This window comes from Tupaia chinensis, unplaced genomic scaffold (genome assembly GCF_000334495.1).
Source record: "Tupaia chinensis unplaced genomic scaffold, TupChi_1.0 Scaffold000147_1, whole genome shotgun sequence".
NCBI classification, from domain to species: domain Eukaryota; kingdom Metazoa; phylum Chordata; class Mammalia; order Scandentia; family Tupaiidae; genus Tupaia; species Tupaia belangeri.
In genome coordinates, this window is record NW_006159617.1 from 2,884,213 (window position 1) to 2,903,072 (window position 18,860).

Below are 18,860 nucleotides of genomic sequence, written 5' to 3' on the forward strand. Positions count from 1 at the left end.
AAAGAGTGGATCCAGTGTATAAATTGGAAGTGATTTCCCCCCTCCTCCCTCTACATATTGTCATGTGACACCAACACGTGGCACTGGGATTGCCGGTAAGGTTTGCCTCATGTGGATCATCTGAGTCCTGTGTGGCTTGTGTTTCCTTTCAGCAGCTGGTCTGAGGACGCCCCTGGCTGTGCCAGGCCCGTACCCCGCTCCCTTTGGAATGGTCCCCCATGCCGGCATGAATGGCGAGCTGACCAGCCCTGGCGCTGCTTATGCCAGTTTGCACAACATGTCTCCCCAGATGAGCGCTGCCGCAGCCGCAGCTGCCGTGGTGGCCTATGGGCGCTCTCCAATGGTAGGTCACTTTCAGGGGTTGGGTGGGGTTAGAAAGTGGCATGCCTCATTGAGCATTGTCAGCTCCGGGGTGCAGGCCTCTGCCGTGTGGGCAGGACCAGCCAGCCCCGCACACCTCAGAAACAAAGCCGCCCAGTGTCCCAGCAGCACGCTTGCCTTCCTCTTGTCAGCCCTCTTCAACATACTGGTTCATTAAGTTAGGGCCAAACGCTTTTTGTTTTACTGTTTTTGTGGAAGAATAAGGCAGTGTTTAGAAGCTCCTTTGGTGATTCAGGGGACATCTGGTTTTCTCCCACCAAAGTAGATTTTTTTATTTGAAGGCGATGAAATGATTCTCATGGCTCAAAGAAGCCTTTTCATTCATTTTTCTTTAGCTTCTTCTTTTTTTTTTTTCTCTCTCTCTCTCTCTTTAAACCATAGAAAAAATATTTGAGAAGCCATTGCTTTCTCTTTCCAAGCCTGTATTTTTTTTTTCTCCATAGTTTGCTCCATAGTTTGCATGTATTTGCCGGAAAGAGGAGAGAGAAGGAAAGTGGAAAGCACCCCTGGGGGGGATGGCCATGCCCCCATCCCTTCTGCGCCCTTTTCCTCTCAGGAGTTTGGGTATGCACACACACGCCCTGCGCATTTTTCAAGCTACTGGATCTGGGACTTGAACTGTACAGCTGACCATGTGTGATCCAGCTGTCTTAACCACCATGCCACTGGCTGGCCTAGCCTGTTGTTCTTGAAACCCAGTGGCATGGTTCAGTGTGAGAGGTGATCTCTGCAGAGTTGGTAGAAACACACGCTATGAGACCATGGGGATAGCCTCTACACTGTCTTGCCTTGCCTCTGCCACCTTGCAAATGGCCTTATTTTTGACCAAGAATATACAAAACTGCAGGAAAAGTACTGAAATCTTTTCTGTTGGCTGTTGAACAGATGCCGCACACCTTTCTCTCTTTTCCCCTCTTCAGGTAACATTGCGTTCAGTAGTTTGGGGTAATGGCGACACTCATTACTTTCTCCTGGTTTCCTTCCTCTTTCTCTCTCTCAGGAGGGAGCATGATCTAGCAGTCCCACTAAGGTGGGCAGACAAGGGAATAGATGTTGTCCTTAAGGTGCACATTGCCAGGACTCCATACATGAATCCTTAAGTATTAAATTAGACCGGGGCTATGCGAAGGGGGTGATTTTTTACCCCTTGGAGACTTTTGGTAATATCTGGAGACATTTTTTGATTATCAAAACTAGGGGGAGAGAATCCTGTGGATACAGAGAGGGTAAAGGCCAGGGATGCTGCTGAATATCCTACAGTGCCCAGGGCAATCTCCAACAAAGAAAAGAAGCCTCTTGAAACCAGCAGGTGGCATAATAGTTACATTGCTGGACTCCCACGTAGTTGACCGCAGTTCGAGTCCCAGACCCGGTGGCTTAAACTCACTCCAGGCACATGTGCATGCATGCCCAAGATCCCGAGAGGTGAATGGAGGAGAAGGGATTGCAGCTTGGCTACCCCCTGGGGTGTGATTTCTCACTTTCTATATCTCTCTGTCTTCTGGCAAGTCCACACACTCTGTAGCAAAAATCTCTCTTTAAAAAAAAACAAAAAGGTGAGGGGTGGGGATTGGCAGGTAGTGTGGTGGTTAAGGGCACTGGCTCCCAGCTGGGCAACTGCAGCTTGAGTATCGGACCTGGTGGCTTGCATTCTCACTTTCCCTCTCTCTCTCACAGTTTCCCTCTCTGGTCCAATTAAAATAAATAAATAAAGTTAAATAAAATAATTCTTAAAAAAAAAAAAGAAAAGAACTTTCTAGTCCAAAGCATTAGTAGTGCTGAGGTTGAAAAGTCCTGACTTAGACCACATATAGCTGTCTGCACTTGCTTGGTCAAGGCTGGACATCTTAAATCTATGAGGAGTATTTACCACGGGGAACTGGTTCTCAGTGCCCAAGTAGATTACACCCCTTGTAATCCCCCCCAAAATATGTTCGTTGTGTGGTACACGAGGTGGTTCTATTACTTCTGTGTTGTATCTTTTTTGGGGGAGAAATGCTAGGCCAGCAGTCCCCAACCTTTTGACACTGGGGACCAGTTTCATGAAAGACAATTTTTCCATGGGATGGGGAGTATTGGGATGATCAAAGCGTGTTGCATTTACTGTGCACTTTATTTCTATTAATAATACATTACATTGGGTTGTCAAGAAAGTCATGACACATTTTTGTGTAGAAACAGAAAAAAATACGTCAGGACTCTCCTGACAACCTAATAATACGTGATGAAATAATTATACAGCTCACCATAATGCAGTATTTGCAGTTGCCCCCAGTGCTAGCATCATCGCCTCAGCGCCCCTCTTCATCACGCATTAGGTTCTCACAAGGACCACACAACGTAGACCTTTTGCATGTGCAGTTTGGGGTAGACTTTGCGTTCCTTTAAGAATCTGATGCCTTTTCTGATCTGGCAGGAGACATTACTGCTCAGGCAGTAATGTGGGCCATGAAGAGCAGCCGTAAATACAGATGAAGGTTTACTCACTGGCCTACCACTCACCCTCAGTCATGCAGCCCCAACAGGCCACAGGGGTTGGGGACTGTCAGGGGTTGGGGACTCTGTGCTAGGCCATGTCACTGTCCCCATTTATATTTGGAGATGTATGAGTTTCTAATGAAAAGTCTTTACTGCTGTTCAGAAAGTGCTTGCCTTGCATAAACTGAGTCTACAATGTCTTATTTTGGTTCCAGGTGGGGTTCGATCCTCCCCCTCACATGAGAGTACCTACCATCCCTCCAAACCTGGCAGGAATCCCTGGGGGAAAACCGTAAGTACCTGCAGAACCTTGGTTTTGGTTTTGTTTTAAAGGTGGCGATTCAGTCATTGGTATTAGCAGACCAGAGTTCCAAGGGAACTTAGGCTTGGGCGTTTCCAAGGAGATTTCTGGTGTCTTTTTTCCAAGAAGTGTTAACACTTTCTATAAATAGGCAACTTGTAGGTGTCATGCCTCTGTCTTCACACTGTGGGTGATCTCATACATTTAGTTATTTCTGGAGAGAAGCTGTTGGAGATGGGGACAAGGAGGGAGAGGAGAGCTGGAGGTGGTTGGCCCTCCTCGCTTGACCCTTCTTTAGGAAGCTGCTCTGCTTCACCGTTCGGTGAAAGGGCAGCTGACAGAGATTTTCAGAGCTGTGTTGTGGGCAGTCAGTTGTCACGAATTCTTAAAATCTCAGACATTTGAAATGTACTGTCTCTTTCTTTACCCAACTCAGTGCCTCCTTTTCTTTAGATGGAAATGAGCAATGAGAATTATTCAAAGGGTAGGTTTTGTTGAAGGTCACCAGCATCCCTGGTGGTTCCACAAGTAAAGTTTTGTTTTAAATGAGAGTGTATACACACGTGAGGGGAAGGGGAAGAGGCGCACCCTCAACAGGGTCTCACTGCGATCCCCTTCCCCAGCTTCGCAAAGTTCCTCAGGATCCTGGAGGCCTGCACTTGCACACTGTGTGTTTTCAAGCCAACCCAGGAGTCCCATTTTGTCAATTTTATGGCTTTTGGCCTTGCAAGGCATGTCATTCCCACCCACCATCACACTGGACCCCATGGCAAGTTTTTGTTTTGTTTTGTTTTTGCCACGGAATGCATGCACTCACTGGAGAGAGAGAGAGGGAGGGAGGGAGAGCGAGCATCCCCCATAAGGTGGCCACACAATTGTCCCTTCTCCTGGGATGTTTTTTTGACACACATGCATATGCACCCAGCGTATTTTTCAAGTCTCCAGGTCCAGGATTTGAACTGAACGGCGTTGGCAGTTGTGTGGGATCCAGCTGCCCTGGCCACCATCCCACCCACTTATCCCACATGCCAGGTTTTAATTGATGAACACTTTACTTTGAGAGATATGGAATTATAAAAAGCAAAGTAGGTGGGGATAGCAAGAAAGGTTAAAATGTGTGAAAGCATTAAGAATTTGAAACTCAGTGGGAATCAGCAGTTAGCGTAATGGCTATGTCGCTGGACTCCCACGTAGTTGACCACGGTTCGCGTCCTGGGCTGGTGGCTTAAAACTCACACCGGGCGCGTGTGTGTGCATACCCAAGATCCCGAGAGGAGAATGGAGGAGAAGGGATTGCAGCGTGACCATCCCCCCTGGGGGGTGATTTCTCGCTTTCTGTCTCTATGTCTCTCTTTGTCTGTCTGGCGAGCGCACGCGCCCTATAGCGAAAATTTCTCCAAAAAAAAAAAAGAATTTGAAACTCAGTTGATTATTTTTGGATCACTTTTAAAATGCTTTCCATAATGTTAAAAGCATGAATTTGAAGATTTTGTAAAATTCTCAGTCTATCCTTTGTGTTGCAATCAGTGTGGACTATGGAACTGGAAGTCATATGCTGACTATGGTTTGAGTCCCCAGCCTGGTTGACTTGAAAACATGCCAGGCGTGTGTGTATCTGTGCCCATGCAGGATTCTGGCAGGCCCAAGGGCTGGAGGAAAGGGATCATGGCACAACCAAGCACTGTGGAGACTGCTTTTCCTTTTTTTTTTTTTTTTTTTGCCATAGGACACATGAACTTGCCAGAGAGAGAAAGAGAAAGTGAGAATTCACCACCTTGGGTGATGGCTATGCCCCAGTCTCTTCTACCCCATTCTCTTCTCAGGATTTTGTTCAAGCATGCACATGCACCTGGTATGATTTTCAAGCCACTGGGTATAGGACTTGAACCATGTGGGAGTCTAGTGCCCCAACTACCACACCATCTGCTGGCCACTGTCTTTTTAAAATTTTTTCATTGGTAGAGGGTGCACGCCATTGCCAGAGAGCAAGGTAGGGAGAAAGCACCCCAATGGAGCATGGTTATGCCTAATCTCTTTTCCATTCCTCCATTCCATCAGGATCTAGGCACATGCGCACACATGCTTGGTATGTTTTTCAAGCCTTTGGGGCTAAGACTCCAACTGAGGTCAGCTGTCTGGGATCTGGCTTTCTTTACACAGTGCTTAATCACTGCACTGCAGGACTGACCTACTTATTCACGTGCTCTGTCATGAATAACAAAATAAAACTGAAGAATTTCTAAAGTTCTCAAGTTTTATATAAACCGTAATTGATCCGAGGGTCTGTCTTACTCCCCAGAAAATGAAAAATGATCTGCCTTTCTCTCTCTCTCTCGCTTGCTCTTGTTTTTTTTTTTTTTTTTTTCTAGAACACTTGTGCTGGCCAGAAACAGAGAAAGTGAGAAAACACCTTCGAGTGGGATGACAATGCTGCAGTTCCTTCTCTTCCATTCTCTTCATAGAATTTTGAGCACACACACACACACACACACACACCAAACCCAGCATGTTTTTCAAGCCACTGGGTCTAGGACTCTTAACTGCTCAGTCAGCTGTGTGGAATCCCCCTGCCTAAACTGCCTAAACCACCACACTGCTGGCTGGCCCTACTCAGTGTTTTTCTGAGACAGAATGGCAGGAGGCCATTTCATTTCTAATGTTGATTTTCTAAATCAAGGTTCAGATGATACATACCTTCAGCCTTTAGTTTTTCTTTGCTTACCTCGTTCTTCCCATGGTTTACATTCTTATTTATTTAGCCAGAGGGGGACAGAGTGCACACATGAGAGAGAGAGAGAGAGAGAGAGAGAGAGAGAGAGAGAAAGTGAGAAAGCAAGCCACTAGGTCCAGGACTCGAACTGTGGTCAGCCATGTGGGAATCCAGTGCCCTTAACCATCACGCCATCTGCTGGCTCCCATGTGGTTTACTTTCAGTTTTTATCTATGTGTCCCTTGCCTATTACATTGATGCATCATTTCCCCTGCTCCATTCAACTACCTGGTTATCCCTGTGTGGTTTTAATTAGAGCTTTGTTTTAAATTGAACCAGCAGTATGAGGAAAAATTAAGTACTTTACTCTGTCGCCTGTGTTTCGATAAAACAGAATCCTGGGCTAGCTGGTGGCATAGTGCTTGGAGTGACTGTATTACTCAAGGCTGACTGCATAATTTGAGACCTGGACCCAACAGCTTGAGAAACGTGCCAGGTGCATGCACATGTGTGCCCAAGTTCTAGAGAGGAAAATGGAGAAGGAAGTGTAGTGTGACAATCCCACTTGGGGGTGCTTTCTCACTTTCCTTTCCCCCCTCTCTCTCTCTGTATCTCTTAGAGGAGTGTAGGTGCCCTCTAGCAAGTGAATGAGCAAAAGAAGAAAAAAAGAAAGAGAAAGAAAGAGAAAAAGAAAAGCAGATTTTCATTGCTCTGCTTTTCATGCTTTATGTCTGCTTCATAGTAATTTGATTTATGATGAAACAAGGCTTTCGTCTTCACCAGGAATTAGTAGAGATGTTAAGGATTTAAGGTGATGTCGAGGCTTCAGCGAAGAGTGAAGTTGGGGTGCCAGCCAGTGTTACTAAGAATTTACAGAGCTGGTAGATCTCTTCCAGGTAAACACCAGCAGACACTTAGTTGTGTGTTTTCTTGAGAATGCCCCCTAAGTCCAGCCTGCATATGTTAAGGGTGCTTGTGGGTGTTTTTTACCCGTGGTTGCAACTAAGATATCCGTGTGTGTCCTGCTGATTGGTGAGTGGATAAAGAGCAGAGTAATGTGATAAGCAATAGTAAGGGACCAACAGATGGTGTAATGGTCACATCGCTGGACTCCCACATAGTCAACCGTGGTTCGAGTCCTGGACCTGGTAGCTTAAAACTCACACCGGGTACATGTGAGTGCTTGCCCAAGATCCCAAGATGAGAATGAAAGAGGAGGGATTGCAGCATGGCCATCCCCACTGGGGGGGTGATTTCTCACTTTCTGTCTCTGTTTCTCTCTCTCTCTAGTGTGCTCATGCACCCTACAGCAAAAGCATCTCTTTAGAGGGCCGGCAGGTGGCATGGTGGTTAAGGGTACTGGCCTCCCACACAGCCAACCACGGTTCGAGTCCTAGACCTGGCGGCTTGCTTTCTCATTTTCTCTCTTTCTCTCTCTCTTTCTCCCCCTCTCTGGTCAAATTAGAATGGATAAATAAATATAAATAAAATAATTCTTTAAAGAAAAAAATCTCTCTGGGGTAAAAAAGCAATAATAATATTGCTAGTGAATCTTGTGGGGGGGGGATAAAAATCTCTCTGGGGTAAAAAAGCAATAATAATATTATTAGTGAATCTTGTTGGGGGGGAATAATAGACAAGTAAGGTCACCGACCTTGAGGGAAAACCAGCTTCAAGAGTTGGAGGTATGCAGGTGTCCAGCTGCCGAGACTCCACCTGGAGGGTGATATCAATGGTGGTGAGCCCACCTGTGAGCTACTGGGCTGGTATAGAAGGCTGGTGTGCAGGGCACAACCGACTTGGACCCTTTTCCTTAAGGTGCGTGTGTTTGTGTATGCGTTAATGTCACTGGATAAAAATGACAGCAGTTGTATCATGCGTGTTTGAGCCGAATATTAAAATCCTCGGCTTGAACACCTTGTGTTTCTGGGTGTTCAGAGCTGTGTACATTCGAAGAATAGTGTTTTTAGGATCAGTGGACACAGATAAAGTCATGAGATTCGTGTACAAGGATGCTTTCTTCATCTTGGTCAAAATGACCCCTGGCTTCTGCATCTGGGTGGTCACTTCTCTAAAACACGTCAAGTGTAATTTTTTAGGATTCTCTTTCATGTAGAAGTAAGCCACATTATGTGAGAATGATGGGCATAATTACAGTCGTATTGGAGGGGAGAATGGACTTCCCCATGGTTGCAGGGATTTGGGCTATCCGTGCTTATTGTCCGTGTCAATCCATTAATCAGTGCGAGGGGACTTGCTGCTCTCACTGGTGAGTTAAGTAACAAGGCCTGAGGCAGTGCTTCTCATACCAGTTATGCTGACAGACCAGTTTTTTCCTAGTATGTCAAAGATTGAGTATTTTGCAACATACAATAAAAATGAAAGGGGGAAGAAGATACAAATCCAGGTGCCAAGTTTTTGTTCTAGAGTCAGCAGTCATGGCTGACTGTGAAGTTGCTGTTGATAGTTGTAAATGCTTAGCCTTGGTGTCTGTTCGCATCCTGTTGCCAACCAAGGAAATGTTTGCATACTCCACTCTGTGTAGGGTCGGTGGGAGGTACCTTAGAGAGGTGGAGACAAGCCAGTATGTCCGGGATAGGGTGAATGAGGTGATCAAAGTTATGCAAATAACTGAGAAATACCCATTGAGAGAGTACGTGGGTAGGGAAGACAGAGGCCTGATGACTAGTCCAGAAATGTGTATCTGGCTTTGTGCAGAAGCCTGGTTTCCTCCAGGAAGGCGGGTGCTCCCTGTCTCCAAGGCCTGAAGATGTGGTCATAAAAACAGCAATAAACACCATAGTTACTAAACTTGGGACAAGTGTTGTGAAGGCAGTCCTGGGTTCTAGACAAACATATAAAGGAGTGACCAGTATTAGGAGAAGGAAGTTTTCTTTGGATTGAGGCACATGCACTGAAGTTGATGCATATGCTGGAGGGACTGAATCTCCCAGGGGCAGGGAAGGTGGGCTGGCAGAGTTCAGTCAGGGCTATAGGAACCTTGGTATAAATGCTTATCTCTAGGACCAGCAGTTGGCATAATGGCTATGTCGCTGGACTCCCATGTAGTTGACCGCGGTTTGAGTCCTGGACCCAGTGACTTAAACTCATGCCGGGCGCGTGTGAATGTGTGCCCTAGATCCCGAGAGGAGAATGGAGGAGAAGGGATTGAGGCATGGCCATCCCCCTGGGGGATGACTTCTTGCTTTCTGTTTCTCTGTCTCTCTCTGTCTTTCTGGCGAGTGCACACACCCTGTAGCAAAAATCTTTCCAAAAAAAAGAGCATATCTCTGGTTCTAGGCTGCTACATAGCCTCATCAGGTGACTGTGTGCCTCAGACTGTGCGTGTCTCAGGACAGGGACCTGCTGCTGTCCAGAGCAATGCATATTTGTGGCTGGCTGTCCCTGTAGCAAAAATCTTTCCAAAATAAAGAGCATATCTCTGGTTCTAGGCTGCTACATAGCCTCATCAGGTGACTGTGTGCCTCAGACTATGCGTGTCTCAGGACAGGGACCTGCTGCTGTCCAGAGCAATGCATATTTGTGGCTGGCTGTGAAACTATTCCAGCCCTGGAGCTGCAGTCTGTGTCCCTGGACCCTTGACCATCTATCCTAGTTCTTTCTGTCTCGAAACCACACAGCACACTGCGGATCCATCCTCTTCAAGACAGCGCTTAGATATGTAGAGACCTCTATTTCCCCACAAAACTTCCAACTGAATTTGTCTGCTGCTTCGGCCCTGTTTTGTGAGATTGACTCCAGGTTTCTTTATCATCTGCTCACTAAAATCTAGACATGGTGTCCTCCCTCCCCTCCCCTTCACAGATTTCATTGAGACCTGCATAGATGTGGGGGACCCTCTTGGGAGCGCACAGCCGAGGGATTTGTGTAGGGTAGGAAACATTTCTCTTCTACCCTCTTAGAATCTCTAGCTAGGGCTAAGAATTAAACTGACACAAGGCAGATGAATAGGAGAGAAACATACAAGTTTTATTAACATGTTCTCTGAATGTGGAAGATCTGAAGTGACCAGAGCAGCTGATAATACCTCCTAGAAAAGGATACATTTGTGAAAACACAACAAGAGAAGGGAGCTTGGGTTAGAAGCAGTATGTTATGGAGCAGTGATAAATAGTTACATTGGAAAGCTAGTGGAACACAAGAATTTTTTGCTAATTTTTTTTTAATAGAGATTTTTGCTTTAGGGCGTATGCTTTCATCAGAGAGACAAAAAGTGGGAAATCCCCTCCCACCCAACCCCCCCCCCTCAGGGAGGATGGCCACTCTGCAATCCCTTGATCTCTAGTTACCTCTTGGGATTTTGGCTACTCAATGCACATGTGCCCAGTGTGAGTTTTAAGCCACCAGGTCCAAGACTTGAACCACGATTACTATGTGGGAGTCCAGTGATATAACCATTATGCCATCTGCTGGTCTTGCCAAGTTTGTTATAAGCCCATTTCTTTGTTAATCCCAGACCTTGATGATAAGAAAATGCTTCTCTTCCTGGTATAAGGTGGGCACCTTTCTCATGAGAAATTTCATGGCCTGTTCTTATGTTTTCAAAGAAGGTGGTCACAGAGTCCTTCCTACAGCTCAGAATAATCAGTACACTACCCAGTACTGTTGGGGTGATAGCCCTGAGCACTTTCGGAAGGAACAGCGTTAATAATAACAAGAATAAATGCAGAATTATAGTAGGGATGAGGTCTTTAATAGAGGAGCACTGTCCCATGACGGATGTGAGGGCTTCCCTGCAGAAACGGGGCAGGGATGAAGCTGCCAGTGGAAGGAACATGCACAAAGGCCCTGCGGCCTCACAGTTTTTTAAAGCTGTTTTATTTTTGCCATAGGGCACATGCTTTCGCCTGAGAGAGACAGTGAGAGGGAAAGTGAGAAATCACCCCCTGGGGGATAGCCATGCCACATGTTCTTCTCTTCTATTTTTCTCCTCAGATTTTGGGCATACATGCCTGGCATAAGTTTCAAGCCACCAGGTTTGGGACTCAAACCACTGTCAGCCAGGTGGGAGTCCAGTGCCTCAACCATTATGCTTCCAGAAGTCTCCCTCCCATTGTCTTTTATGAGTGGAACAGAACAGGATGGCTCATACTGCAGCCAGCCCACACTCCTGTTTCTGGTAGGAAAACTACTGACGAAGGTCTCCATAGAGCTTCCCACTCAACCTGGTCATTTCCGCTCCCTCTCCCCTATCCACACCGTGTACCGTCTCCTACATTCCTGGTCTTCGTTAAAGGTAATGTCCTCCTTCGCCGTGACAGCTGGGCCCAAATTTTAGCCTTAGTTTCTTCCTTATTTGACTCTCACTGTTTTACCCAGTCTTACTTTGTGCTTTAATCCTCACTCACATTTGTCATTAAGATCCTGGGTGAGGGACCAGCAGATGGCGTAATGGCTATGTCGCTGGACTCCCATTTAGTCGATCACGGTTCAAGTCCCAGACCCGGTAACTTAAACTCAGCGCCGGGCGTGTCTGTGTGTACCCAGGGTCCCAAGAGGAGAATGGAGGAGAAGGGATTGCAGCCCGGCCAATCCCCGAGGGGGTGATTTCTCGCTTTCTGTCTCTCTGTCTCTCTGTCTTTCTAGTGAGTGCACATGCCCTATAGCAAAAACCTCTCAAAAGAAAGATCCTGGGTGAGTTTGGACCCCCCTCTTTTCTCTCCTATCAAATAGCTTTCAGTTTATCTTACTGTAAAGCGCTTAGCAGGTCTATTTCTTGCTCAGTGATCTTCCAATTTTGAATATAAACTGGTGTGACATTCAAGCCCCACTGATAACATTGCCCCAGACTGCTTTTCCAGCCTCGTGTCCTGTGTTCTTTGCATCTCGTGCTTACCATCTGGGGTAACACTCTATTCCCTGCTTCACCTACCCAGAGCTGCTTCGCCTCTCACTAGTCTTCACCTCTTCCTGTTATTCTCTGTCCTTCAAAGACCCCTTCAGCTGCTGTCTTCTTCACGAGGCCATTACAGTGCCTTCCCATCTATGCTCTCTCCAGTGGCACCTCGTAATGTCTTGTGACACTTTGTACATTGTGACCTTGGCTTGCTTCTGCCTGCTTCTCTGGAAGTCCCTGAAGTCTCCTTGGCCTCTTGAGCAGAGATACCCAGTAAAGAAATGCTTGTGTGGGGCCAGCAGGTGGGATGGTGGTTAAGGGCACCTGACTCTCACATGGCCAACAGCGGTTCAAGTCCCAGACCTGGAGGCTTGCTTTCTCACTTTCTCCCTCTCTCTGTCACTCTTTGATCAAATTAAAAATACTACTAATAATAACAAAGAAAGTTAAAAAGATAATTTTTAAAAAAGAAATGTTTATGCATTGAGTAGGTAGGAGATGAGTCCAGGATTACATAAGACCTCGTGATTCATCTTTTTGAGAGGAGGTTCATATTTTGCATTTTTGAATTAAGCAGTAGTGATTTGTAAAAGGTAACACTGACTTTGTTTTAAATGGTCAAGGCTAGATTTAGGTGTTTTTGTTTTAAGTTTATTTCTTCCATGAGAGAGAGATAAACAGCACTCCCAGCAGAGTTTTGATACCACAGCTCCCCCCAGCCTGAGCCAGCCCCAGATTATAGGCACATGAATGTGTGGAGTTACTCAGGAGGTCCCTGGGCCTGATCGCAAAGCCTTCCCACGTGGTTAGAAGCTGACTGAAAAGTCAGCTTGTTTTACGAAGCACCACTGTCAGTCCCCTTTAGTTGGTGATGTTTAATTAAATTAATTTGAGTTCCATTTTTAGTTTCAGGAAATTTATTTCCCTAAGCTCTATGGTATAGAACATTGATAAGGGAAACTCCACAGTTTAATTAGACTTTTTGCTGGCCCTGTAGCAATACTTTTCTTTTTATAAATACCTGGAGGCTGTGCTCTCCCTGCCTTGTATAACAGCACCTCGAGGTCAGTGATAACCCAGACTAATAATAGTTTGGCTACGATTCTAGGTTAGTTCCAGGTTCCTTCACCCTGTGTTTTAATGCCAGACATGTAATTCAGAAATCTTCCACCCACTTGTTTAGTGTTTAAATAAATCTTTAAAGTATCTTTTTGGATTTATAGCTTAAAGGGAAAAGAAAATTGTCACCACATTTGGGGGGAAATTGCCTCTTAGGAAAAGCTTGCTTTGCAGCAGTGACTAGAGGGCATTGCTAGGCTTGTAACCAGGTGTTTCAGTGGCCAGGGGTCCACAGCTCCTCCCCGTCCCTCCCCCAGCTCTACCATTTTCCTTCCTTATCTTCTGGTTCCTCTGTTTACAGCTGGTTTGTGTAGTAGATTTTAAAAGTAATTCAACCCTGTTTTTAGTTGATATGTTTCTATTAAGGTATTCCAGAAACACAGAACTGATAGAATATATATATATATTCATATATATATATATATATATGAATATATATATATCCACATACACAAACATACATACATATATATACAGAGAGAGAGAGAGAGATACACAGAAAGAGATTTGTTTGAGAGAGTGACTCTGCGATTCCGGAGACTGAGAAAGCTCGCACTGCTCTCTATGAGCTGGAGGCCAGGGAAAGCCTGCGCAGTTCCACTTTGAGTCTGAAGGCCTGAGAAATGGAAACAAGCAGGTAACGCGTAGTCCTATCTGAAGGCCCAAGAACTGTGTGCACTGGTATCCAAGGGCAGGAAAAGAGACTGCCCCAAGCAGAGAGCAAGTGCACCCTTTCTTCTGCTTTTTGTTCTCTAAAGGCCCTCGTTGGATTAGATGATGCCGGCTCCTATCAGGGAAGCAGAGTTTTCCATCAGTCTGCTTTTTCTTTACTCAGTCTATAGATTAAAATATTAATCTCTTCTAGAAACATTCTTAGAGACACATTGAGAAATAATGTTTTACCAGCCATCTAGTCAAGTTGACAGATAAAGTTAATCATCATGGGTTAGCCAGTGGCGTGGTGCTTAAGGCAGCTGGATCCCACACAGCCCAGTTGAGATTGAGTCCCAGATCTTGGGCCTTGACAAACACACCAGGTGCATGTGCATGACTGCCCAAAATCCTGAAAGGATAAACGGAGGCAAAAGGATTGTGATGTGGCCGTCTCTCCATGGAGTATGTTCTCACTTTTCCTCTTTGTCTCTCTCTGGTGAGTGCGGGCACCCTGTAGCAAATTGAAATGAACCATCGCAGTGATATCTGGATAGATTTTTTAAAGTAACATGCCACTTTCATACCTTATTACTGCCTTGTGGGTTTTAGTTTAACTTGTTTTTTTGTTTTGTTTTTGTTTTTGTTTTGCTATAGGGCACGTGCACTCGCCAGACAAACAGAGACAGAGAGATAGAAAGCGAGAAATCACCCCCTAGAGGGGATGGCCACACCACAATCCCTTCTCCTCCATTCTCCTCTTGGGATCTTGGGCATGCATGCACACATGCCCAGCATGAGTTTAAGCCACTGGGTCTGGGACTCGAACCGTGGTCGACTATGTGGGAGTCCAGCGACATAGCCATTGCACTAACTGCTCGTCCCTTGTTTTGTTTTGTTTTTAACCTGCTGATGATCTAAGAACATGTAGCTGAACTTCTATACATTGAGGTGAAGCCCTTTTGATGTTAGTTACGTTTAGCTATGGTTGTCCTGATTTTACTTCTCTCTCTTCCTCTTCACCTCTTCAGAAATGACTCTTAGTTTTGTTTTGTTCTTTAATTGCTAGATGGTCCATGTACATGCCAAAAAGAAAAGGAGAAAGCATTCTCCTACGAGGCATAGTCATGCCACTTCCTCTCTTCTCCATTTTCCCATCCTGTCAGGATTTGGGGGTATACGTGTCCACATATCCAGCATGTTTTTGAAACTGCTGGACCAGGATTAGAACTGCAGTTGACCATGTGAAATCTAACTCCCTTAATCACTAGGCTATAGGGCTTGCTGACTTTCAGTTTATAAAATGGAAATATTGTCTACATATTTATTTCTTGTGTAGTGTTCTTGTTTGTAGCAGATGATTTCTTTGCTTGAATTTTTGAATTGAAATCCGACATGGCAAGTGATTTGTTTGTTCGCTTTAAAGAATTATTTAATTAATTCCAATTATTATTATTATTATTATTATTATTATTATTATTTAATTTGACCAGACCGAGAGAGTGAAAGGGAAAACAAGAAAGCAAACTGCCAGGTCCAGTACTTGAACTGCAGTTGGCAACATGGAGTCCAATACCTTAACCAGCATGCCATCTTGCTCCGAAATGGCAGTGTTTTAAACCTCTCTTGTTTTACTTTTCATTTAAGAATTGCTCAGTTTGTATCTCTGTCCTGTATATGAGCTTTGTTCCTGCCCCAGCACATTTAGAAGTTTGGAAACATTTAACTGATGGAAGAAACAGGCCACAGAATTTAGAATCTTAAATACTGACCAGAGAGCCTCCTTATTTACCAACCAGGCCTTCTCTTGTTATTTTCTCTGCTTACAGTTTTCTTTCTTCATCTCCATTTTAAGTTTCGTATTTGCCTTTACCGAGAAGAAAGAAAGAGTGTATTCTATAAAATAAGGGGAGAAAATATCTCCCATTCTAATACTTTGAAGTCTTCTACTACTAATTAGTTGTTAGTTAAGTCTTCTATTATTGTAGAAATACTGTCTTCCAAATAAGTTAGGAGTTGTACCCTGATTTACATGTTTGTTTCTGGAAGATGCCAGAATGCTAAACTGGAAGTATCTTGTCAGATTTTATACATACCATGGGTTAGATGTGCAGATTCTGGAGGGAAAAATGTTGAACGTAAAGCCTGTTAAATTGACAGAGGGGGATTTTACCTAGAAGCAAGTGAATTATCTACCCAAGAACCTATTTTCTTGAAATCTTAGCATATTATGGCTCTGATTTTCTTTTGGTTCCCGCCTCACTTTCCCCCCAAGTCACCACCTTCGTTAGTTTTTAAGCTAAGAGTATCCTCCAAAATCATAAATTACGTAATTTTTGTGTATTTTAGAAGGATCTGGGTGACCTAGCCCTCACAGCCTCCTGCTCCCGGCCTCTGTAATGAATGACTTGCCCGATATTGCGTCTCACATGTGGGACAGGTGTCTCCATCCTGATGAGTTCTGCATCATGCCTCTTGAAGGGATAAAGCCCAAAGTAGTGCCAATGTTGAAGCTAAAGTGAAGATTAAGAGCTCTACCTGGAGGTGGCCTGATCTGGACTGGAAGGCCGGCTCTGCTGTTTATCAGCTGGGTGGTACTTAGTCTCTCCTGTGCCGCTTGCTTATCTCTGAATCACAAGGGGTAAGCATCCCCGGTAACGTGGTAACCAGAGATTGAATATATATCATGCGTTATACTTCTCTCAAAGTATTTTCCCACATGGTTTTATTTACTCCATACCCAGTAGTCCCATTCCTAGACTGAGTTTTGTCAGGACTTATTGTGAAAATAGGGAAATGAGGCCCAAATAAATGAACTATGGTCTTGGTATCTTACTAATGATTAAACTGAAACTGTAGCCTGTGTCTCTTAGTTTCTTGTACTTCACTGGATGGGTCTTGCTTTCCCAGGGCCAGAGATGGGATTGGATTGAATGTGTTCCAAGGTACCTGGGGTTGCCTCTGCCACGGCTTGCTTTGGAAGGATCTGGCATTCACTGGATTTAGCTAACTTGGGGAAAAGCCATGAATTTCACTTATTACAGTTGCTTTTGTATTTATTGTGGTCTAAGCCCTCTAAGGACTGCCTTTCCCCCTACAACAGTTGATACCATCTCTTACGACATTTGATAGGAGTGCTGGACATTCTTTGAGAAATGTTGGCTGGCTGACATAACCTGGTTGGTTAAACGACTTGCCACCTTGTTTTAGCTTATTGTCCCTGTCAGCTTGACTATTCGTATCTCAATTTGGGGTATGAAACAAGTGATTGGGTAGCAGTAGACATCTTGTGATGTTCTGACTCATTCATTGAGCACCAGCTGTGTGCTACCTGGTGAAGTCATCCCATCTGTCCCTGAAGAACCATGGAGTAGAAGAGTCAGAAATGTCCACAGCGTGATAAATGCTATAGTCAAGATTTATAAGGAGAGCCAGGACCCTGGAGAATCATCATCATCCTGCTCGGGAAGGTCGTGGCAGGCAGAGGGAGGGACATATACTTAGGATGGAGAGTATGCTGTGATAGGCAGGAAGGAAGACCTTGTGCACAACAAAGAGATGTGCCAGCATGGGCTATTTTTAGGGAGCCTTGCCTGTTCCACATTAGCTAGGAGTTAGGGGCACATGATGTAAGACTTATTGACGTGCAATTATAAAGGGCCTTCTGAGCTCTGAAGAGCTTGTAGAGCAAGTAAAAGTAAAAGTTTTGGACCTGATCAGATTTTTGATACTTGCTAACACAGCAAGAAATTTCACATGCAGAGTGCTGAGTCCCCAGGCGCCAGAGGCCTGGCTGCAGCCCTCATCTCTGGGTCTACGGTTCTTCTTTACTGTCTAATTGATTGTGCCACTGCTGTTCCCACTTCCAGCAGACCAACCGCTCTGTAAACACCTGTTTTCCTTTGGTTACAGAACACAGCATACTTTTATTAACAGGAGCCAGTCTGCTAGGAAAAAACAACCTGCTTCCTCAGAACGCAGTCTTGTTTTCCAGTTGGCCGCTGCTGCTGGAATCCCAGTGGGGACTTTTTGCTGTGTGCCCAATAAATGAGAAGTCCCTTGCTCCAAATGAGTTTTCATCTCATTCAGGTTTTGAATCCGTTAAGTCTAGTGGGCTTTATTCTTTTCAGTTCTACAAGCTGACTTCAGAATTGGAAGCAATCCTGCTCTGTAGGCGCTTGATTGAAAAAGCTAAGTGGGGGTCGGGGCTCAGTTCTCAGGCTTTCTTAGATGTAGATGGGCTTAGCCGTAGGACCCCTAAGGAGAGGTCTGAGGACTCATTCTTTCTGGCCCACAGTTTGCCATAACCCCGCCAATGTCCTCTTCTCCTAGGACATGTGGTCTATTCTTGCTGAGTGCCATCTCTCCTCCCCTTGCCTGTGATGATTTATGAATTTCATGATTTTTCCTTGCCTAATCCTTGCTCCTTATGCCTTCTTGCATCTTTTCTGCATCCTCGGCCCCTCACACTTGTCCACTGGTTGAGATAAGAGCTCTTGATTGAACATGTGCCCACTTTTCCCCCCCCAAAATCACAGTGGTTTAGTAACGATATTAACATTTCCTGGAAGCCCATGGCAGGTGTCAAGTGATATGTTACCTTTTGCAGCTCTTGTTTCTTTTAATCAACAGCAACCTTACATTTGATTATAATATGACAATTTCTTTTTTTTTATTATTTTTATCTCAGGGATCAGGACACAAACACATATTAGGCCACAGTACTGTCTGTTAGGAAGGCCACAGTGGGTGGGTCTGATGAGCTAGGGTCTATTTAATATGAACATCTGGACTTAGACATGGCCAGGGACATAGTCGGAGGTGGTAATTGGTCAGGAGCACTCCCCTTGATTTTTTTTAATAAATAAATTAATCTAAACTTTGAAAGTTAAAATATGATATGCAAACAGAAAAGTACATGAATCCTTTGCGTATAGTTTAGTGACTTGTCACCAAGGTCACCCACTCGAGTAAACCACCCCTGGATCAAGGAACAGAGCAGGCACTTTACCCACAAAGAAGCCTCTTTGTTCCCCTTCTACTCACTGAGGGTCCCCACTACTTCAGCTTTCAGTGCCCTGTGAATTTTGCTTATGTCTTGAGCTCCCATAGATATAATCAGAGGGTGTATGAAGGATTTCAAAAAGTTTGTGGAAAGTGCATGTTACTAGAAAACTGTCACTCTCTAAAATTGTTTGCATAAAAATAAACTCATGCATTAATTTCATTCTTTTTCTCATGAACGTATTTCAGTTCCCTCATACTTTCTTTTGTGTCTGGCCTCATTGCAAATTTGGGTTTGAGGACTAGTTATAGAAGCTCACTCACTGTTTGTTCATCCCTCCCCCCCACCCCCGACCCCC

General features: G+C 44.8%; 1 protein-coding gene across 9 annotated transcripts in view; it reads left to right on the top strand.

The window, feature by feature from the left end:
• Nucleotides 1-18,860, top strand: part of TLE1 (TLE family member 1, transcriptional corepressor) — a 133,398-nt gene that overhangs the window by 82,830 nt on the left and 31,708 nt on the right. For 6 of the 9 annotated variants that reach the window (XM_006145473.2, XM_006145474.2, XM_006145476.2 and 3 more), the window contains 2 exons: nucleotides 153-343; nucleotides 3,075-3,151. In XM_006145473.2, coding sequence (XP_006145535.1) covers nucleotides 153-343; nucleotides 3,075-3,151 — 268 coding nt within the window. The remainder of the gene's footprint in view (nucleotides 1-152; nucleotides 344-3,074; nucleotides 3,152-18,860) is intronic. The other 3 variants (XM_006145475.2, XM_006145479.2, XM_006145480.2) reach the window with 1 other exon arrangement.